Below are 24,248 nucleotides of genomic sequence, written 5' to 3'. Positions count from 1 at the left end.
ACTTGGGTCAAATGTACCAAAGCTTTAGACAATTACCATCAATTCTTATGTATAATTACTTACAATTATTAGTCTATATTTCTGAAACATATTATATGTGCCATTCAATAACCACACATTAAAGTACGGTGAAGCCACATTTACTCTTGATGTTCTTGCAACTCAAGTAACTGTCAACAGATGGTGGTGATGATCTGTTATGCAATAGGGAACAATGAGAACGGTCTCCTTTCATGTGACCTTTAAAGACATTAGAAAAATCTCAAAATGCCATTCTGCATTGAAAATAATTACATGAATATTTAATTTTACTCTTGATGAAAGGTGAGCTAGTGTAAGAAGTACAAATAGAAGAAGATTTTTAAATGGAAACCTGACTGTGATAGCTTTAAATCCTGGGCTCCTTCTTTCATACACACATCAATCTATCCCAGTATTTTCTAAAGTTCAGGTACATTCTGACACAGGATAGTACAGAAGCAAGACAGATAAACATATTTCTGTTCTTTCTAGCACATCAGCACTAGCGCAAGAATAACTGTCTTTTTCTACTTTATGTAGAATGCAACAGATACAAAACAAGGCTCATTTTTAATTTAAAAATAATTTTTATATTTAAGTACATGAGTATAATGTTTTTATATCATTTTATATCATCCCTTTTGGCTCTTCAATTTTATATCATGCCACACTCCCGAATTCATGACTTCTCATATAATTAATATTTTCCACACACACACACACACACACTACAAAGAAAGCAGTTATTTTGAAAAAAGTGACTGTACACCTGAGTCAATATTTTTAACAAGAATGGTGAATAATTTAGTGAAAATATAGTAGATCTTTCCATTTTGCTTTATACAGTGTTTTCTTTTGTAAAAAAAAGAGACTTGTTTCTTTTTTTAATCAAAATCCATGAATCAACTATATTACGTCCCTCTGTAGCACCCAGGAGCACTATTGGGATCAGGTGAACAGTATCAGATTTATGGATGAGTACACTTTATAAAATTCATCTGTATTACTTCAAGACTGTATTTTCTTCATAAATTTAGCTATTTTTAGACAGTAAACCAGATATTAAGTTTTGCCAACTCTTTAGTTTCTACATGTGAGGTATATTTTTATTGAACTTGAATGTAATAACTCTGGTATTACATTAACTTACCTTTTACCGGTTTATTAAACACAGTTGCTTACATCCATGCAACAATAATTAATGAGTATTTCTCAAACTGTTATATGATTCACTGATCTGTCATTGCCTATTGTCTTTCCTTTTTTCAGTGAAGGAAGCCTTGAGTCCTATCAAGTTTAACAGATGGGGTCTCCCAGAAGTAGACCCAGAAACCATGCAAACCAGTGAGCCATGGGTATTTGCAGGTGGTGATATTGTTGGTATGGCTAATACCACTGTGGAATCTGTGAATGATGGAAAACAAGCTTCTTGGTACATTCACAAGTACATACAGGTAAAGATTTGTCATCAATATCATTTAAATTTTTCTCATAAGTGCTTTTTGATTTTTGCTATTAATTAGTATGAACACCTTGTGTGTGTGTGTGTGTGAGTGTGTGTGTGTTGTTTGTGCATGTGACTTTGTGAATGTACATGTCAATATGTACATAGATGCCAAACGAGAACTTTGGGGGAGTACGCCCTATTACTTTCTGACTTTTGCCTTGACATTGGTTCTCTCAGTGATCCAAGAGCTGGTCTGATAGCAATCCCCATTGATCCTCCTGTCTGTACTGCCTACAAGTGCTGGGGTTATACATGCATGGAACCATGCCACATTTTACAAGGATTCTGAGAATTTGAGCTTAAATACCCATGATTGCATAGCAAGTACTCTTATCCAATGAGCCATCTCCCTAGCCCAGTATGAGCATTTTTGTAAATTGTATATGTACATATACATTTTTACTTGGGTATAACATTTAACATGCAGACTGAGTAGCAACTGATTGAAAATCCATTATGCATTTCTATTAGTGGAGTGCTATGAAGGTGAAAGCTTGTTGAAAAGTATCTGGAATAGCTTAAATAAAGGATATGACATGTATCACATTTGCTGATACCCATTTGGATATGTGATTCATAATGAACCTATGTAATCTAGAAAACTATTTGGTATATCTATGTGAACCAGATGTGATGTGCATAAATAAGCAGAAAACAAATTATTGGAAAACACCATTTCTAAATATCCTCAGTGATGTGGATATATATATGGAAATCAGGAAACAACACCCTTCACAATAGCCAAAGTAATATAAAATATCTTGGGGTAAGTCTAACCAGGAAACAGAAAGAACTCTATGATAAAATCTTCCAGTCTTCAAAGAAGGAAATTGAAGAAGTTATCAGAAGATGAAAAGACCCCACCTTGCTCATGGATCAGTTGATTCAACACAATAAAAATGGACATTTCATGAAAAACAATGTACAGATTTAATGCAACCCCATCAAAATTCAAATTCAATATTTTATAGAGCATGAAAGAAGAACATTTAACTTCATATGAAAATAAAAAATAGCTAAAATAATCTTATACAATCAAAGAATGTCTGGACGTATCCTCATCCCTGGTTTCAAGCTGTACTACAGAATAATAGTAATAAACACAAAACACATGATATTGGCATAAAATCGAAATGTTGATCAATGGAATCAAATAAAAAACACAGACATAAATCCACACATCTGTGTACTTCTGATTTTTTATAAAAGAAGCAGGAAATATACAATGGATAAAAGAAAGCATCTTCAACAAATGATGCTGGCATAACTGGATGTCAGCATTTAGATGAATGCAAATAGATCCATATCTATTACTCAAATCCAAATGGATCAAAGAAGTCAACATAAAATCAGAAACCCTGGGAGGCAGAGGCGGGCAGATCTCCGTGAGTTCGAGGCCAGGCTGGACCAACAACCTCCAAAACAATACAGAGAAAACCTGTCTCGTAAAACCAAAAAAAAAAAAAAAATCAGAAACCCTGAATCCAATAGAAGAGAAAATGGGGGATATCCTTAAACACATTGGTGCAGGGAACAACTTCCTGAATAGAGCACCAACAATTCAGGCACTAAGATCACCAATTAATAAATTGGATCTCATTGAGTATTACTCAGCTGTTAAAAGAAATGACATTGTGAAAGTTACTGACAAATGGGTAAAAACTAGAAAAAAACAAGCTAAGTGAAGTAACCCAGACCCCAAAAGACAAACATGGAATGATACCCACTTATAACGGGATATTAGCTGTTAAGTAAAGGATAATAATGCTGCAATCTGCAATTCCCAAGAGGCTAAATAGCAAGAATGGCTTGGGTGTGTGTGTTGGGGGGGTGATCAAAGATATCCTTGGAAAGGGGGAATAGAAGATATCTCAGGAGTGGACTAGGAACAGATAAGGATGGGAGAAGGAGGGATCAGATGGGGGAATGGGGGAAAGAATACTTGGAGAGATGCTTGGAATTGGGGGGAATTTTAAGGGTAAGGTAGAAACTGTGTGATTGAAATTCATTGGAGTACATGAGAGTATTCCTATCCCAGTAACAGTGAACACAGAGCCTTAACTGGCCATCTTCTGTAACCAGGCAAGGCTTCCAGTGGAGGGATTGGGACACCAACCCAGCCAAAGAACTTTTGACTTACAATTAGTCCCACCTGCAGGATGTGTTGGGACTGGAGCCTAGCACAAGCATACTCTGAGAGATCAGAGTGGCTTCATCCAGCAACTGATGGATGCAGAATGGAGTCCCACAAACAAATACTAGCCAGAGCCTGGGTAGTCCTGTGGAGGAGGTGGAGGAAGGACTGGATGAGGCAGAGGGGTCAAGGAAAAGAGAAGATTATGGCCCACAGAATCAACTGTGACTCAAGTGGCCTCACAGAGATCAGGGGGACTGTATGGGTCTTACCTATGTCCTCTATGTATATGTTATGGTTATGTAGCTTGGTGTTCTTGTGGTATCCCTAACAGGTGGAGCAGAGGTGACCTCTGACTCCTTTGTCGGCCTTTGGGACCCCTTTCCTCCTACTGGTTTGCTTCACCCAGCCTTGGAATGAAAATATGTGCCTAGCCTTATGGTAGCTCCTTATTTAATTGTTGTCCCTGGGAATCCTAATTTCTTCTGAGAGGAGGCAGAAAGGGGGATCTTGGGGAAACATGAGGTAGGAGAGAGAGATGTGGGGAGCAGAGGGAGGAGAAACTGCAACTTGTATGTAATATATGAGAGAAAATTACATTTTTAAGAAAAGAAAAAAAGAAATTTATTTCTTTCCATGAATTAACTTTGGTTTGGGTGTCATTTTTTACAGATAGACAAACAGGTAGATAGATAGGTAGGTAGGTGGGTAGATAGATACATAGACAGACAAAAAAAGTGAGTGAGTGAGTGAGTGAGTAGAGAATATGAAATTAGATGGATAGTAGGTAAAGAAGTGGAGAAAATTTAAATTTTGAGATGTTTTATTCAGCATACAATTTATAGTTATATCTGGAGTGTCTTTGAATGATTTGTTGTAATTTTTAGAAAAATAAAGATAATTAAATTTTAAAATAGGAGAATCAATCTAGTTGCAAGTTTTTCAAACTGAATGGTTTTATAAGATACAAAATATAAAAAGGATGACATAGAAAGTTGAACAAGCTCTGATACAGTTATTATATGGTGTGGGAGCAGAGCAAAGTAAAACTGCTAGATCTAAGTTTTGTACCTTTACTAAATGCTTTATTTTTATTTTTGGCGTGCAATTTTATTAGATTCCCTCATTTACATAGAGTCCTTCTGATGCGTTTGTCTTATTAACACAATTTTAATCATTCTATTTTTGTATTTTATTTTATTTTTAATTATATTATGGTTCCATAATTTCTTGTTTTCATTTCTTTCGACAAACTCTCCTATATATCTCTCCTTCCACTTTCAAATTCATGTATTATTTTCATTAATTGTTTTACACACATACACACACACATACACACATATACATACAAACACATATACACATATAATATATCCCTAAATCATAAATACAATCTGCTTAGTTTCTTTCCTAGTCAGGAAAATGTATAGTGCAACTGGTCACTTTGATTTTCTACTTTTGGTTTGTTTCACTTATGTTTAAACAATGCACTTTTTCCTTTAAGGTTTCCCTTCCTTTTTTCATCTTTGCCATGATCATATACTTTGAGTTTTCCTTTTACAATTTTGGCATTTCAGTCAGGACCCCTTGTTAGTCCTGACATGTTGTTTATTTGCGTATTTCAGTACTGTGTGTAGCATGCTTCGGTCACCTATCTCTTCTCACCTCACCCTGGGCATCTGCAAGTAGTAGATGCTAAGATGTTGTATCTGGGTTATAGCATGCTGCCCCCAAAATTGAGGACTCCAAAACTGATTGCAAGCTAATCATAGGGTTTGTAGTGAGACAAAGATTATGATTCAGGAAACAGTTACAGAGTTGTCAAATCTTAAATTCAAAATGATGTACAACTTAGTCATAAGTTAAAAAGCAATATACAGGAAAAGGGAAAGTTAAAGCAATTTTAGCAAGTAGAAGCCTGGGGACTCAGAAACAGCAACTTGGCAAATGGTTAGGCTTCTGTCTTTGTAAGGACAACAGCACAACACTTTCAAGTCTTGTGGTCTTTATTTGCCTTAAATGGTGCCTTTTCATAAATTTATCAAAAGTCAAAAGAAAGTCACAGAGACAGCTACTGAAGATAAGTCTCATGCATGGATAGTCTCATGTTTGAACTGTTCTCTTTTGTCTGTATTCCTGTATTTTTGTTTTCTTATGCTACTATTTTCAAATTACTGGAAGTCTAATCACTCTACCTTCTCCTGTATAACTCCCTAATCTCTGTGCCTATCAATTATATGTTGAACATACTCATATGTATTACTAATCTATTTATCAAATTCACAGTTTATTATTCATGGAGATTTTCAAATTCCAGCTCAAATCCATTTCCTTTAAACTCAATTTAATATGACATCTTTTGAAAAATTAAGAAAAGGTAGCATTAAGAAAAAGAAATGTGGCCAGGTACTGGTGTTTTACCCTTTAATCTCATTGCTCTGGAGGCAGAGGCAGGTGGATCTCTGAGAGTTAGATGTCAGCCTGGTCTACAGAGCAAGTTCCACGACAGCCAGGGCTACACCAAGAAACACTATCTCAAAAAGAAAGAAAGAAATGTTTCTCAAGACAGAACAATTAAAAGACATATATATTAATATATAGAGAGTATATACATTATTCTTTCCATAAAGTAGTATTCTACACAGCAACATTCAATGTTATTTGAGTTGTCTTATGCTCTTTGCCTGTACATGTCTGTATTTCAGCAAACAAAGCAGGAACTTTTAACAAAAACTGAAGGGAAATGTTGCTTACTGGGCCACTGTCTGTGCTCAGCCAGCTTTTTTATATAGCCCACTCTCACCAAGGTTGCACCCTTGGTAGGATAACCCAACCAAGAAAGCATCCAGAGTCATGCTTATGGGCAAAGTCAGATAAAGGCAGTATCCCAGAGAGGAATAACAACATAGTCAAGATGACATGTGAATCTAATTAGGAGATCCATCCCTTGTCAACTTGATACATCAACAACACAATTTAACCCATAAACTTTCCTTTGTTGTCTTTAGATATCATGTTAAAATTACAATGTAAACTACAACTTTAAATGTGCACAGTCCTTAAAATGTCTAAATCTTTAAATGTTCAATATGTCTTTAAAATATCGAAAGCTTCTTAATTGTGAGTTCCTGTAAAATCAAACATGAGTTAAATCCTTTTCTTATTCCTAGAGCATAATTACAATCAGATCACAGCAGACCTTATATCTAGCAATGCAAATGCATGTGCTCTAGATTAGTGTTTCTCAACCTTCCTAATGCTGCAACTCTTCAATATAGTTTCTAATGTTGTGGTGCCTCCCAACCATAATAATTATTTTTGTTGCTACCTCCTAACTGTAATTTTGCCAGTTATAAATCGTAATGTAAACATTGTTTTCTGATAGTCTTAGATGACCTCTGTGAAAATGTTTTATTCCCAAAGAGGTCATGGCCCCACAGTTTGAGAACCACTGCCCTAGATCAATGTCTGACATCTGGGACTCACTTATGACCATGTGAGTTCCAATGGGCTAGGGCAGCCTGCCTCTCTGGCTCTACAATCTACAGCACACAAAGCTTGCCTCAAAGGATTAGGCTGGCCTTACTTCACCCTGATCACCTACTGTCCTTGGTGGCCATCCCACAGTTCTTGGATTTACAGTGTCCTGTGGTCTACACTTTGTCTGAAGCTGCACCTTCATCAATAGCTTCTTTTCAGGGAGTGTAACCACTCTCTTGGTGCCAGGTATTATCAGCTCTCCTAGATTTCTAATATTGCATTCCCCTTACTTTAATTATAGGTACCAAAAGGGATACACTTAGACATCACCAAATCTAGCAGCCAGCTTGAAATACAGTTTTGTCCCCCCCCCCCCCCGATCACAGTTTTATGCTAACCCTTAGGAAATACTCCCCAGAATATTTTGCCTAGTTTTTTTTAACCCAGCTAAGCAACATCCATTGTCTTAGTGAGACACAGACTCATTCATGCTCAGGGAGCTTTCTTATACAACTCAGGTCCTCTTGCCTAGACAGGGTGCCTCCCGCAGTGGGCTTGGCCCTCTTATATCAATAAACAATCAAGGAATTGTCCCACACAGTCTGATCAAGGCTTTAGTTGAGACCCCAGAATTAACTAACGGCTCTTTCAAGTTGACAGATGGACAGATGAAGTTAACTGGGGGATATACTTATCTTAGATGGCTTATCTTTTGTGGGGACTTGTGATGTTTATTTAAGTAGATATCTTACTGAGCAGTATGTAAGTAAAGGGTCTTCTGACATGCTATATGAACCTGCTTGAATGTGTGAATTCAATGTAGATGGATGGTGATTGTGAGAGATATGGATACCTGAAAAGTTTAAACAGAATAGCAGTCAGTGGGTAATGCCTTTTCTGTAATTGTTCTAAGTATTTCAATATATATACATATATTTATATTTTTCAATATTACATATTATATCAATGGTTCCAAAGAGTGTGTGTCTGTGTTATATACAAAGTAAAATCTATTTTCATGTTAGCAAAAAGGGAGAGGAGTCCTGAAAGAATTTGAAGATGAAGATTTCCCTGATCATTCAAAACTAAATAATTTTTCAAATTTTCTCATGTAGTTTTGTAACATTTCATATTTTCATTATAAAGAAGCTTTTGTTTCTCCATAATGTTTTTGGAAGCTATTTTAAAAATCATGTTCAAATATTTGAGTATAGTCTGATATGAATATCCCTTTAAATAATTGAAATATTTTAATAAGATGTCTATAAAGATTTACTGAGAGTACACTACTATGTTCATATATGCACAACACATTCTGATCAAATCAGAATCATTAATGATTTTGTATTGGTCACATTCTAACTCTTATTTTGGAGCTTTTCATTGTACAATTAAATATTATGACTTCTTTTCCCCTCATCATGGTATAAAATGTTAGAATATGTTTGTTTTTCTTACTGTTTGGGAGTATTTTGCTTTCTCCCTAGTCTTTTCTAGTTACTTGTATACACGCATCCAAGTCAACTTAAAAAAACCATCACTCTGAGTACTTCATGTTGTTTTTCCTTTGATTTCATTCTTAAATTATTTTATTAATAATGTTTTTACATCCCAAACACAGTTTCTCCTCCCTCCTCTCTTACTAGCCACCCCACCCATCTACTCCTCCTAGGTTCCTATTCAGAAAAATGCAGGTCTCCCAAGAATATCAGACAAACTTGGCATATCAAGTTTCAATTAAGACTAGGCACCTCCTTTCATGTTAAAGCTGGACAAAGAGAATCAGTATGAGACATACGGTCCCAAAAGCCAACAAAAGAGTCCCTGCCCCCACTGTTAGGAGTCTCACAAAAAGACTAGGCTATATAAATGTAACCTATATGTACAGGGTCTAGTTCAGTGCCATGAAAGCCCCCAGGTTGTTTGTTCAAGCTTTGTGAGACCCTATATGACCAGGTCGGTTAATTCTGTCATTTTTCTTGTGGATGTACTTGACCACTCTGATTCCTACAATCCTTTCTCCACCTCTTCCTCAGGATGCCCCAATCTCCCCCTAAAGTTTTGCTGTGGGTCTCTGCATCTGTTTCCATCAGTTGCTGGATGAAGCCTCTCTGATGACAGTTGGGATAGGCACCAACTATGAGTACATCAGAACTTCATTAGGCATCATTACATGAACATTTTTTTCTTAATCATATTTGTTTCTATCCTAGGTCTCTGGGTAGCCCAGCCTCTGGGTCCTGGTGCTCCAGGCAGTGTCAAGGGTGGTGTCCCTCACATGACATGCATCTCAGGGAGAACCAGTCTTTGATTAACCACTCCAACAATTTCTGTGCTGCCTGAATACCAACACATCTTGTAGGCAACGGCTCTTCTCGATAAATCTCTTAGGTCAAAGTTTTTGTGGCTGTGTTCATATCCCAGTACCCCCACTGGAAGTCTTGCCTGGTTACAGGAGATGGACAGTTCAGGATACATATCCTCTATTGCCAGGAGTCTTAGCTGGAGTCATCCTTGTAGATTCCTGGGAGTTTCTAACACACTAGTTTTCTGCCTCACCCAAGATCCCCCCTTTGCACTCATCTCTTTTATCGCTCTCCCCTGATCACTCTCCACCTGATCCCTCCTGTTCCCATCCCTACCAGTCCCCAGGCAAATATTGACATCTATTTTATTTACCTTCCCAGGGAGATCCAAATATCCCTGATTGGGCCTCCTTGTTACACAGCCTCCCTGGGTCTGTGGACTGTAGCATGGTTATCCCTTAATTAATAACTAATATCCACTTATAAGTGAGTACCTACCCTGTTTGCCTTTCTGGGTCCGTGTTACCTCACTGAGGATGATTTTTTTCTAGTTCCACCAATTTTCCTATAAAATTTCATGATGTAATTGTTTTAACAGCTGAGTAATAATACATTGTGTAAATGCACCACATTTTTAGCCATTCTGTTTGAGGGACATCTGTTTCCTCTCTGATCTCTGGCTAGAGCTGCCTGAGGTTGAGTTGAAGGTGTCCACCTGAGTTGGAGGCTGGATTGCTGATGGTTTGTATGTCCTCTGTCTCAGCAGCAGTTATCTGGGGTTCAAGATGCTGAAATGGCCTCTGATGTTGTATGATGATTCTGCCAGAAGTGTAGGCTGGGATATTGAGATAGGAAAGAGAAGGGGAAATTGGCATATGCTGGGCAGGCATGGGTGCTGTGTGAGAGCAGTTTTACTTGAGTTTCAGGGCTCTGGCCTAGCCAATGGTGGAGTAGGAGGCTTCTGCTAGACTTGTGGACAAAGAGGGAAGGGACAGTTGGGGTTTTCATGGGAGAATGGGATGAGGAGCAGTCTTAATTGGGGTTCAGGGCTCTGGTCTGACATCTGGTGTGGTAGAAAGCTTCTGCCAGAGGTTTTATTTCATCCTTTGACTCCCATGATTCTGACAAGATGTTATTTAAAAACCGAATAAACATTTTACTTTACTTTCCATTTATTCATAGAAGACATAAGCTTTTAATATAAGAAGAAACATGATTCTTTTTTTGAATGCATGTTGCTAAGAATGACATTATTTGAAATATTAGGAATGTAATGCTCAGTAAGAGTTTTGGATCTGTCTGAAGGATTCAACATGTTAAACTAGGTATTGAGTTACATTTAAAAGTGGAGTCAAAATGGAAAATTGGAACAGTTTTGTACTTAGTGGAGTCAACACATCTACCTTCCTGCCAGAGTGATAGATACAAAGTAGCATCATTGTTATGGCCTTCAGGAGCAAAAAAGACAATATGAGACATTTTCTACATGGTTATGATGTCCTTCCATCCTCCATTATCTCTCCAGAAAGTATTTTCATCTCCAAATCCAGTGCCTCACAGTGCAACAACTTATCCTTCTGCAAGTTAACATTGTTTCTAATTTCCTTACTAGCGTCCATCCAGTATCTCCTCTCTGCATTCAAGATGAAGCTGATGTGTGATACTGAATATAAATTTTGCACAGCAGATGAAGTTTTCTTGTGTGTCTGGGCCCATCTCACTAGGCATTACTTGTCCCTTTAGATCTGACAGTTTATCAAGGGGTCCATGACACCACACTTACGATTGACACCCACATATTGGACATTCAGTATGCAAACTTCTAGCCCATGCTTGTCTTTTTCTATGAAGAATATATTCATGTATTTAATAGGAAAAATAGGCAAAATGTCAGAATCATTTTCATAAAAATGAGAGAGATGTCTCAGCAGTTAAGAGCATATACTGGCTTTTGCAGAGGACCAAAATTCAGTTCCCAGGAACCACATAAAGCACTTCATAACAACTTGTAACTCCAGGTCCGTAAGATCTGACACCCCTGACCTCTGTGGGCACCTGCCCTCACATGCACATACCAGCACACAGACACACACATACACATAATGTAAGAAACAAATTTAAAGAAGAAATAAAGCTGGTGTGTTATATGATGTAATTATTATTGTTAATAAGTAGTGACTTCTTATCATTGTATTTATTAAGACAAACTTCTGAGGGTCTGTAGATACAGCTCAGGAGTTCAGAATGTTTCTGAGGACAGGAATTTGTTTCGAAGCACCCAATTCAGGAAACTCCTAAATGTAGCTCTGGATCTGGTGGTTCCAATGCCCTCTCTTGGCACTACCCACAAGTACATGGATGGAACTCTGTCTCCCTTTACTATCTCTCCCTTACACACAGAGAGAATAACTCTTTAAAACCTTACTTGTCCTTTCAGTTTATCTTGGGGAAAATTGTCACACTAGAGAATATATTTTAAATGAATTCATACATACATTATCTCATGAATGAATGCATACAGTCACTTCAGTTGTGCATATATAATTTCTTTGACATATATTTTTAGATAAATGCTGTTATTTAAAGACATCCTTGTTGGGATTTCAATTATTCTCATAATTTTCCAAAGAGAGCATCACTTAAGTTTCATTAGTTAATTTCCTCAATTACCACTTATTGAGAGACAGCTGTGGGGCCCAACACTTGACACAGGGAAAGGCATCAAAATGGGTAAAGGGGGGGAGGTAGACTATCATGGTTATACATTTGGATTCTGAATTGAAGAGAGGATTTCAAACTCATTTTTAATACTTAGAAACCAACCATGACATGCCATCCCTCCTAGGTATGATCTTCTGAGTAGTTAATCATTTATTAATAAATACATAAATAATGATCATTTATTTTCCTGCTATGCTATTGGATTATGGAAAAATTAGGTGGAGGAGTTTCAGGAAACCTCTTACTTCTGAGCTAGCTCTACAGATCTTTGTTGTTTATGTGATTGTTGTGACTTATGTTAGAGACGATTGCCTTTCTATCATTAAAATGATATCATAAAGATTACATGAGAAATATGTTTTTAAAATTCTAAAATATAATCCTTAAGTTTAAAAATCATAGCATTTGATCACTGAAACACATTATTAAAAATAATTTCACAAGCATTTTATTTAGCCATTTGTTCATCCATGAGCATCATCTGTTTATGACGTCATTCGTTCGTTGATTCAATAAATCATGAAAAAGGTTACCATTTATAAATAGCCTCAACCATAAGGATTGTATATGTGAAATAAGACATAAAACTTGATAAAGATGACAAAATCAGGTCTAGAGAGATGGTTCAGTCATTAGAAGTGCTTGCCACTCTTCCAGAAGACCTGTGATCAACACACACACACAAAGCGGTGTACGACTGCCTAGCGCTCCAACTCCAGGGAATCTGGTGCCCTTTCCTAGCCTCCAAAAGCATCCTCACATATGTGATCATAAATACACAGATAAGGACACATAAATATGAAAGGAAATAAATACCCTCTATAGATATTAGACTCTAGTAAAGGAATCGGTTGTAGAAGAGAAAGTCTAATAAAATGCAATTATTAAACATGTAAAGATAGAGGGTAGCAAGGACACATGGACATGAGTGTCAAACTGTGGAACCAACAGAGAATTCAGAAACACTATGGCACAAAAAGAGAAAGAGAACTGGGGAAAAAAAAGAATTTCAAGCCTTTAGAACTGATGGAACTTAAGAAAAAAAGTGGCTAGGTAAGGTTTTACAGGTTGCTCCCTCCTCAAGGAAAACACAGACAAGGATGCCTGCTGTCCAGAATGCAGAAAAATGTACACCAGGTGAGGGAATTACAAAAAGCTGCTGTTTTCTCTTCAGGCACAGAAACACCTTGCTTAGGCCATCATAGGTTCTCTCTGCTTGCCCTGTCAGCCTCATACCAGGACAGCAGCGTTTTGTGATTTCACCAAGAAGTAAAGGTATGACTAAAGCAGGCCTTGAACACGTAGACTGTATGGGCAAAGGGCAAGGAAGGATCTGTCATTATAGCAGTTCTATAGTAGGAAGAAAGCATCTAGCATATACTTTGTAATTTCAGGCATATAATGTGGTAGAAATTGTTCACATATAAAAGTGATGCATCAGATCTGGTGTAAATGTGAGAAAACGTGATATTTTGTCAATGTCCATTGAAAAATGGAGTGTAGTTAAAGTCATAAATCCTTAAGATTTGAATTTGATTTGTTTTTTAATTATTTAAAAATATTATTTTGTTTTTGTATGTTACAAAATAATTACAAAATTTCTCCATTTTCAATTTTTTTAAATTGAAGATAAATTCTTTTATGATACAATATATACTGATTGTGGTTTTCCTTCCTTAAGCTCCTTCTAGTTCCTCCCCATTTGTTTTCCACTGTGGTTCCACTCCCTTTCTGTTTCTCATTAGAAAACAATAGGTTCCTAAGCAGTAACAACCACACATGATCAATAATACATAATAAGGTGAAGGCAAAACTATCATATCAAAATTGGACACAACAACTCAACATGAGGAAAAGAGTTCCCAGAACAGGCAAAAGAGTCAAAGACCCACTTGTTCTCATAATCGAGAATCCCATAAAAATACTAAGGTAATAGATATATACAGAGTGTATGCTTTATTTTTATACTTAATTGAAATATTATTTATTTAACTAAAGTGTATATGTGAGAATGTAGTGTGTGTGTAAAAAAATTCTGTATTAAGGAAAAAGCTAACCCCATCAATCATTTAGTCTCTTAGAGAACTTATAACAGTGTTTGAGTTCAAGTCAAAACTTTCTGAAATAAATTAAGGAGAAATACATAATAGGACATAATGACAGTTTTATTATAGCCAATACATTCTTTAAAGTAGGTAAACACTATCAAAACTTATTACAATTATTCTAAAAGACTTCAGAAAGATGTCCTTGATCTCTTTCGTTCTTTTTTCTTTTTCTTTTTTGGTCTGTCTTTCTTTGTTGTTATTGTTGTCTTTACATCCCTGACCACAGTTTTCCCTGCCTCCTTTCTTCCCCATCCCTTTCCCCACCTCTCCTTGCCCCCATCCACTGGTCCTCCTCTGTTTGGCTTCAGAAAAAGGCAGGCCTCCCATAGATATCAACCATGGTATATCAAGTTGCAGTGAGACTAGGCACCTCCTCTCCTATTAAGACTGGACGAGACAACCCAGAAAGAAGAATAGGGTCTCAAAAGCAAGCAACAGAATCAGAGACAGCTCCTGCTCCCACTGTCAGGAATTCCACAAGATCAAGTTACACATCTGTCACATACATGAAGAGGGCTTAAGTCCATCCAAAGCAGGCTCCCTGGTTCATGGTTCAGTCTCTGTGAGCCCCTATGATTAGTTTTCTTGTGGTGTCCTTGATCCCCCTTCCACAGTATTCCAAATGCTCTGCCTAATGTTTGGTTGTGGGTCTCTGCATCTGTTTCCATTAATTGTTGGGTGAACCCTCTCTGATGACAGTTGGGCTAGACAACTGGGCTATGATTATACCTAACTATCATTAAGAATCATTTCAGTGACTAGTTTATAGCTGTGTTTTATTCTATCCTTGGTCTCTGGGCTATCCTGCCTCTGGGTCCTGGACTTCAGGGGTGAGCTTCTTCTCATGGCATGGGTCTTCAACTAGCCCAGTCATTACCACAATTTCTGCTCCTTCTTCACCCCAACAAATCTTGTAAGCAGGAAAAATTGTAGGTTGAAGCTTTTATGGCTGGGTTGGTGTCCTGATCCTTCCATTGGAAGTCTTGCCTAGTTACAGGAGGTAACCAGTTCAGGTTATGTATCTCCCATTGCTAGGAGTCTTTACTAGGGTCACCTTCATAGATTCCTGAGGTGTTTCCATTGCACTAGGTTTCTAGCTTGTCCCATAGATGCCCACAGATCCCAGTTTTCTCTCCAAGTACTCTCTCTCCCATCCTTCCCCCACCTGATCCCTCCTGTTCCCATCCCCATGCCCTATCCAGACCCCTCTCCCTGTCCAATGTCAATGTCTATTCTATTTTCCATTTATAGTGAGATTAAAGTGCACCCCCTCCCCCTGCTTGAGCCTTTCTTGCTACTTGGCTTCATTGGATCTGTAGGTTATAGCATAGTTACTTTTACTTTACAGATAATATCTACTTATGAGTGAATACATAATATATTTGTCTTTCTGGGTCTATGTTACTACATTCAGGATGTTATTTTCTACTTCTATTCATTTGTCAGGAAATTTCATGATGTCTTTTCTTTAACAGCTGAATAATGCCCCATTTGGTAAAAGTACCACCTTTTTGCCACTCTTCCATTGAGGGATATCTAGGTTGTTTCCAGTTTCTGGGTAGTGTGAATAAAACTGCTATGACCACATTTGAGCTAGTATCCTTGTGATATGGTGACGTATCCTTGATCTTTATCCTCTTTGGGGTATATACTTGTATTTTCACTTGTGATCATTGTGATGATAGCTACAACTTGCTAATCATCTAACGTTATCATTATTTTATTTTTCCTGTGATTATTTCACATAAACAGTGAATATCTCAAGTTTTAAATGGAGTTTTAAAACAATGGCTAAAATGTTCCAACTTGTTCATATTCAGTATATTATCAGTAAAGAGGCCAAAGGTTGAACCCACATGTGTCTATTCTGAGCCCTGACTGATCTGTTTATCTACTGCTATCCAACCCTTCATTTTCATTTCTTTAGCTAGTCCTTGACATCTTGGCCTACAATGTTACATATTAAATTTTTAAATGTAAGAATGTGCTACGGCTTTGCTTGAGTTTTCCTCTGGGAAAATGTGATGACTGTGATTGGGGTTATATTCTGGGTTCAGATTAGTTCTGGTTTGAAATATACTTTAAATAAAATGATTGAGGAAAGACCACGCCTCCCAAATTCCAGGAACAGTAAGATTAAGAAGAAATGACTCCATATTAGGGACCTAAGTCCAATTACTAATTGATGACAAAAACAAGGTATCTTAATGACAGTTCATTAATAATGTAAGTTGAATAAATCCAGAGTATTCTATTCAAAATACTAAGGCAATATGGTTTTCTATTAATTAAAAATGCTTATTTTATGTATATGAGTGGTTTTCCTGCATGAATTCCTGTGTACCACATGGATATCTGAGGCTGCCAGGGACCTGAACAGGGCTTCATATCCCCTGGGATTTCAGTTACTGATTTTTGTAAGGTGAGATGTAGGTGCTAGTAATCTAATAAGTCTTACAGAAGAGCAGCCATTGATCTTAACTACTGTACCCTCTCTCTAGCCCAAATATCCCGCTCTCGTTTTTCTTTTTATATATTTATTTATTATTATTTTTCATGCAGGGAAAATATGTGTACTAAATTACAGTTGCAGTTCTAATATGTCTTCAATCTAAAGCTATTAATAATCTGTCATCTATACTATGTGTTTTTTGATATGAGAAATATAACAAGATCTTCAAAATCAATCAAGAAATTTGGGATTTTTAAATAGTAATCATACAACCATTTCACTTGTTCAAAACAATAAACAATGTAAAAGTAATTTTATAAATTTTTTGTAACTCACTTTTCTCATCTTTGAGCCACTTTCAGCTTAGCTTTCATGAATCACCTTTCTCTCTTTTTCAAATTCATGTGCCTTATTATTTATGTGATATTTACTTACATTTGTAACTACAGATAAGATAAGGAAGTGGTAACTAAAGGTGATCAAAACACAGCTCAATGGTACAAAAGGAATGTGTCTATGCACAGAGAGGCTTCCCACTAGCTTATAATATTTAGCTCCCTTTAGGTATCCTTGCTGTATCTTGGGGAAGAAAGGCAAAGAAGCTATTGATCTAGTTAGTCTCTTAGTTTCAACGGAATTGGTTAAGGATACTAAGGTGTCTCAGATTCTTCAGCATAGAAACACCAGAGGGAAGATTTAATATCACTGTGATGTATACACAAAGACATCATATAGAAGCACTTGCTTTATTGTACTTTTAACATACAAAATGATTTATTTCAAATAAATGAATAAGTAAAGTCATAGAGTGTAAAGAGAAACCTTTTCCTTGAGAGAAGCCTTCCCGCCAGCCTGGTTCTATAGCTGCATCAGGCCCAAATAAACACACAGGAGGCTATAATCATTATGAAGCTGTTGGCCTTGCTTGTTCCTTACTGGCTAGCTCTGACTTAAGTAATTACCCCATAATTGTTAATCTAAGTATGTCTCTTACCGGAGAATAGTTCCGGGCTTCCTACCCCATGGCGGTTACATCTCGACTCTCTGTGTTTCTCTTACCCAGAGTCCTTCTGGACTCCTAGTCCCACCTATCTAGATTCCCTATTGGCCAGACAGTGCTTTATTGACAAATGCACAGGACTTCCCCAACATCTCCTCTTTTCTGTTTAAACAAAAAGAAAGGTCTTAACTTTAGCATAGTCAAATTATATATAACAGAACAGTTATCAAGTAAGAATACAGTTACAACATTTTGTCTATTAACATTTAGCAAGATTTAAAGAAAATATCATCCATCCCATCCTTGTGAGTCCAAAGTCCTATATCTTTTATCATAACTAAGGAAAACTATGATTATAACTATCTGTCTTCAACTCCATCAAAGACCACAGAAGGATAATATATAAACACTAGGATTGACAGAGATATCTTACTGCCTGGACAGTCACCCGAAGTTCCTCTGTAACGTTGGGGCATCCATCTTCAGCCCATAGGCCACAATGTATCCAGAAGATTTCTCAGCCAAGCAGGAAATTTCAAAACTGTCCATCTGCATCAGCAGTCTGTCAGTCATTTTTCTGTGTCCTGCAGAAAATCCCGTAGACTCTTCAATGAAGCAGGAACCCTGTAAGACTGAGTTCAGCAGTCACTTTCCTGTGGGTCCTGCATGTCCAGATTATACAACAACAGTCAAACAGTCTAGGCAAGAGCAGTTTCTTGCCCAAATGGCTAATCTTGCCATGTTGAAAGCAAACTCCATAACGAGTTTCTTTGATGCCCATTTTCCTCTCAGACGTAATTGGTGCTGCCAGGAGCAGACATTTCTCATTATCAAGAAAAACCCTAAACCATTTTAAATGCCATTTTCTGAAGGGGGTCTTGGTTCGTCAAACCACAGAAGCCTGGAAGGAATCCTCAGCTTTTCATTTTCTGTAGAAACATAAATAAAAACTCCTTTTCCAAGTAACATATCCTTATACTTAAATTTTGAAGTTAAGGCATTTTTAAAAGATATAAGTTGAATTAATTCAGCAGCATTTATAATCAAGTGTACTTTAGTAGTTGTTCCTTCCTTAGCAATGGAAAAACTGAAAAACACAACAGCATACAGTATCCAGACTATCTGTGTATTTTCCATCTTTACATGGCTTATTTATTTATCTATTATTACTTTATTTTACTTTGAGACAGGATTTCTCTTTGGAAATCCACCTGCCTCTGCCTCTGGAGGAAATCCTACAGGCGTGCGCCACCACAAAGCCGGCTTTTCTATTTATTTACCACTTTGCCGTTTCATTTTCTCTCTCAATCTCACGTATATTTTTAAACACACTGTAAATCTTTAGAGGTTTTGTTCATCCAAGTCTTACGTTTTTCTGGCCACGTGTCTTATCTGTAAAACCACCGCTATTTTAAACTGACGTTTCCAAGATGGCAGGCGTAAGCGTGATTCCAGCTTACTGCCTCAGTCCATGCTGACATCCAGCAAAAGCTGCCACTTCCAGCTGTACGTACACAACGTTCAATCGTTAGCAGAGTCTCTTAAAACAACCTTGCTGTTTTTTTTTCTTTTTATGGCGAGTCAGGAAGACTCTGGTAAGCGAGCCACGTGAATCTCGGCTTGTCAATAGCAAAACGGAGCCCACCTGAGAAAATGCTGCTACCAAAAATCTGTGCTTCTCTCCATTCTTCTGTTTCTAAAATTCCTTTAAATCTTTTGTTATTTTGCGTGGAAATTCAATCCCGTTCCTGACAACCATTCGTAAAGAGAAACCTTTTCCTTGAGAGAAGCCTTCCCGCCAGCCTGGTTCCAGAGCTGCATCAGTCCCAAATAAACACACAGGAGGCTATATTAATTATGAAGCTGTTGGCCTTACTTGTTTCTTACTGGCAAGCTCTGACTTAAGTAATTACCCCATAATCTAAGTATGTCTCTTAACAGAGAATAGTTCCGGGCTTCCTACCCCATGGCGGTTTCATCTCGACTCTCTGTGTTTCTCTTACCCAGAGTCCTTCTGGACTTCTAGTCCCTCCTATCTAGATTCCCTATTGGCCAGACAGTGCTTTATTGACAAATGCACATGACTTCCCCAACAATAGAGGGAAAAAGTTTTATTAGAAATCATGGAGTTATATCCCGTGGAGAAGCAAACTTGAAATAGGAAGCAAACTAAGGTCTACATTTGTAACCCAGATCAAAGGCTTCTTTTCTCTGAAGTAGTCACATCAGTTGTGGGAAAACTCATATATACATGGAATATTGTGTTGTAAATTTTATCTAAATGAAATATATGATCTCAATGACCAACTGGCATACTTCTATTGTATAAGCATTACAAGTGATTTTAGTCCTATCAATGTTCTTTTAATAAAATGTACTTTAAGGATATGGGGTGTATTTGAGGGGGTGAAACAGATATAAGCACATTATATCCATGTATAATGTTACCAAAAATATGCAATAAAAATAAAATTAAGAACCTCATCTGAAGGGAAAATTCTATTTCAAATATACTGATTTTTAAATGCAATGTTGAAAAACTATGAGTAAGCCCAGTACTCATTATCAGTATTGAAAATAGGTGTCTAAAATGGGGTGCTACTCATATATAAAGCAGATACCAATTGTAATGACAAAATATAAATATCTAAGAAAACACACAAGAGTTACTATAGAAGAATAAATAGAATAAATAAGAGTGGAAATCCCAACAAAGGAGAGAAATTGTATAGAGCCTATTTTTAAAGATGGGTAAAAGGAAGAGTAAAATAAATACTTTCTTCCAGGGAAAATTTATTCTATGAAAATCAAACACAGATAAGGCACTAGACAGTACATATGTAGAATATTTTAGTATTACACATATACAAGTGATTTCAGAAGCCTTTGAACATGTAGCTACAGGATCCTTATATTGAAAGGGTACAGGATATTGTTGATTGGCAATCAGTGTTTGACATTATCTATAATTATCTGTATGGCCAAGTATTATATTGTTCATTATTGCTTCAGGTTCAGTATCTTCATGATACAGAGAAGTCTGGCAGCACGCATATTTTTAAATGACATTCATTTTTACTCTTCTACAAACCTTATCTGTTATGGGAATCTTCTGTAATCCTGTGGTTAACTATCAATGCTAAGGTGACAAATATGATTTTGGTTATTTTATTTATGAGCCTGTATTATTCCTTCCAGGTATTTAGTTACCACACTTCTGAAACCAATTTGTGTGAGAGAATTGTCTTAACACAGATGCAAAAGATGCTTATGTTTATATGTATTTCTGGCATGGTTCATTATTGTTAATCATGGGTGCTTGTTTATGAAGTATGTTATCTTCAACTATATATTTCAATATTACTTTTTAGCCCAATAATGAAGATTACATAGAGGTATACCAATGAAGACTGAAAATTTTCTTCTATGGTTGTGACCATTTTGTTTAATTTTAGTATGTGGTATATTTTTAAGTATGTGTTTTCCATGTCTATTTTAAATTCTGTATATTGTTAATCAACTTTTTACTGCTTGAGGTGTGTGTCTGTGTGTGTGTGTGTGTGTGTGTGTGTGTGTGTGTGTGTGTGTGTGTGTGTGTGTTTTCTTCTGACTTGACCCAGGCACAAAAGAATCACTAACTGTTGAAGGAACAAGGTATCTCAGGGGATTGGTAATGAGATACAGAGCCTTTAACCTCTTGGTCTCCAGTTCAAATCTGCCCTAGGTCAGGAGTGACAGAAAGTCATTACCAACTGAGGGTAGTTCAATAAGCGATGTGAAAAGAATATGTGATTTGGGTGCCTGGCAGAGAGCAATTCAGGTGATAGCCCCACTATTGAGTCAGGACACAATAGTGACTGTAGTTTTAATTTAAAAAAGAAAGAATCCAACCATTATAGGTATAGCATCTTCTTCCTATGACCTGTGAGTTTGTGAATTGGTGTGATTTGCCACATCCATTTTAATCCTTTTCTGTCACTGTTGCTAAGGTGGTAGAGTACAACAATATTAAATTTACTTTTAAAAAGCATAGTCCATTCTCAGATGAAAGTTCAGCTAAAATTCAAATTTATATCCTCTTGTATCCTGCTCCTTCAATGTCCTCCAACAGAGTTCTTCCCCACGTTGTTTATTAATTTCTCTGACCTGTGTACAAATGATTGAACATTTAGAAGAGCCTGTTCAATCTTGTCAATCTTCCATTGAGAAATAGTTAATGAATAATAACAGGCAAGAATCAAGATATTTTGAAGGTAGAGAATTCAAATTAGAGTACAGTGCACAAAGTTCATCACCAAGACTACCTGATTGAATCAGTTGCATTCATAGTAGTAAGAAATAATTCTTCTTTTGTACTTTTTAAATATTAAATATTCTGCAAAATTTCATTTCTCTTTTTAACATCCTTAGTAATTAAGTTATTCAAACTCCCTGATTGGAGGTGTCTTTGGAAGGGATTATATATACATGCTTGCAATATTTATAAGGTGGTAGCACTTAAATATAATATTTATGATCTTATATCTGTCAAGCTCATTGTGTTTCACAATGAATGTATAGTGTCAGAATGTAAGAAATTTAAAACTATGGCAACAATAGTTAAGAAGAAAAAACATTTTAAGAATAGTATTAATGGAGCCTTGTACTAATGAGGATGAGCAGGTACTAAGACCATAATAGCCATGGATTTTAAAATCAACTTTACAAGAACTTACTTTGTTGATGTCCTTCCCCATGCTGCAGCAGACTTCCCTCCTAGCTCTAAATAAAATAGAATTTCTCATTATTATCATTGCTTTAAAAATGTAACTTTAATCCCACATCTTCAAAGGCATTCTTCTGCCCCCACTTAAACCAGTGGTTTCTATAATATCTGAAGAACTCTGATTTGAGAATTAGAAATTTAAATTGCACAAGCTTACCATTAGAGTATTTCCGTTACCCTTTGCAGGTTTTGAGGCAGCTTATTCGACCTTACAGTCTCACCAGGAAGCTAATGGGAAAGCCTTGCAGCAATCTTCACAGGAAAGTTTCCAAATGTCAAGTGTCATCTTTCCAGCTGTTAGATGAATGGGTAGCCAAGAGGCATTTATTTGGGTGTGCAGCCCCTGTGAAATCTGGGTGAGGGAGGAGAAAAGGCTATAATTTGGTGGTTAGTTTACCAGCATTGGTATAGTTGCAAATCTCCTAGCCAGGAAAAGAACTTTATGTTGCCATTTAATGACTGACAGATGACTGTTTTGCTCTCATACATAAAAAATAAGAATACCAAAAACAAAGGCATTACCAATATGCCATACTAATTTTTGAATCCATGACACTTCACATAAAAACAGTGTTATCAACAGTGCTGCCTTCTTCTCTAACCTCTTCTCAACTGAGAAGAGGTAAGGATTTTAAAATGACAGCTGTGTTAAAAATCTTGAGACATATTGAAAAAAGTGCCTTTCCACTTAAGATATATTGCAGACACTTTAATTCTTGTGTTAAGAGAAGATTGATACAAATCACTGGACACTGTCAGGTGGGAAAACAACGAATATCAATAAAAAGACAGTTTTAAATCATAATAGATCTGTTGATGATAGTAATATCCTCCAAAATAATATTGAAGTATGTCAGAGATAAATTCTGTTTCCATACTATGCTCTCTTCTTTATTGGGATACGACTGTTATGGCCGTTGACATGACTTCAGCCTGTTAGCTTTAGAAACTGAGATTTTAGACTGAATTAGTTTTAGAAATGCATGGGGTTTCATTTTTTTTAGAAGCAATAACTAGTAAAGTCAAATTTGCTCATAGTCATTGAAAAAAAGTTCATTTCACCTGCTAATAGTTAGATATGCAATGAGCTCTACAGCTCTGGTTATACAATTAACTTCCTTGTTGGTCTGTTTGGCTTAAACTGTAGTGTGTTCCTGACTAATATTTTAAAATAATTATTTACATCAATGACTTGACATGTATTCTTCATTATTGAGTACTTTTTGTGTAATAATGTACAGTTTTTGTGTAAAGAAGGATTAGAAAAATAATACCTATATTTTGTAAAAGAAAACCAAGGAAAAATGAGGAATAAGCCTGAATTTAATGGAGCTATCAAACAAAGCTTTCTGGCTGGTGACAGAGGAAGAAAGTACCATGACTAATAAGTAATTTTAATGCCTTTTATTGGTTTTTGTGTAGGGTTCCAAACTTTTATTAAATGGCAGCATTTGGCCTGAGAAGTAATTTAAAATGAAATTGTCTCTATGAAAACAACTATTTCCTTACCACTATAGGATGAGATAGCTCCTTCAGGTAGAGATTCGAATGGGCAGAAAAAAGTCAGATCTGGAAAATCTGATCCATGCCATGTAAAACCTCACTAAGCTTCAGTGTGTCTTGCAAGAGTCAGAACATAGCCACTGCAGAGTCACTGGGTCCAAGTAGGCCATGAATGCTCATGATTCTAAACTTATAATGTCTGATCCCTTGGACAATATGGGATTAGACAAACACAAAGAAGCTGAGTGTGG

General features: G+C 36.6%; 1 protein-coding gene across 1 annotated transcript in view; it reads left to right on the top strand.

Annotated features, from left to right (window-relative positions):
- Positions 1-24,248, top strand: part of Dpyd (dihydropyrimidine dehydrogenase) — an 819,213-nt gene that overhangs the window by 383,006 nt on the left and 411,959 nt on the right. The window contains exon 12 of the mRNA XM_040751969.1: positions 1,291-1,475. Coding sequence (XP_040607903.1) covers positions 1,291-1,475 — 185 coding nt within the window. The remainder of the gene's footprint in view (positions 1-1,290; positions 1,476-24,248) is intronic.

Source organism: Mesocricetus auratus, unplaced genomic scaffold (genome assembly GCF_017639785.1).
Source record: "Mesocricetus auratus isolate SY011 unplaced genomic scaffold, BCM_Maur_2.0 Super-Scaffold_100009, whole genome shotgun sequence".
NCBI classification, from domain to species: Eukaryota; Metazoa; Chordata; class Mammalia; order Rodentia; family Cricetidae; genus Mesocricetus; species Mesocricetus auratus.
Note: the sequence above shows the minus strand (reverse complement) of the source record. Positions and strands in the feature narration are given on the sequence as shown.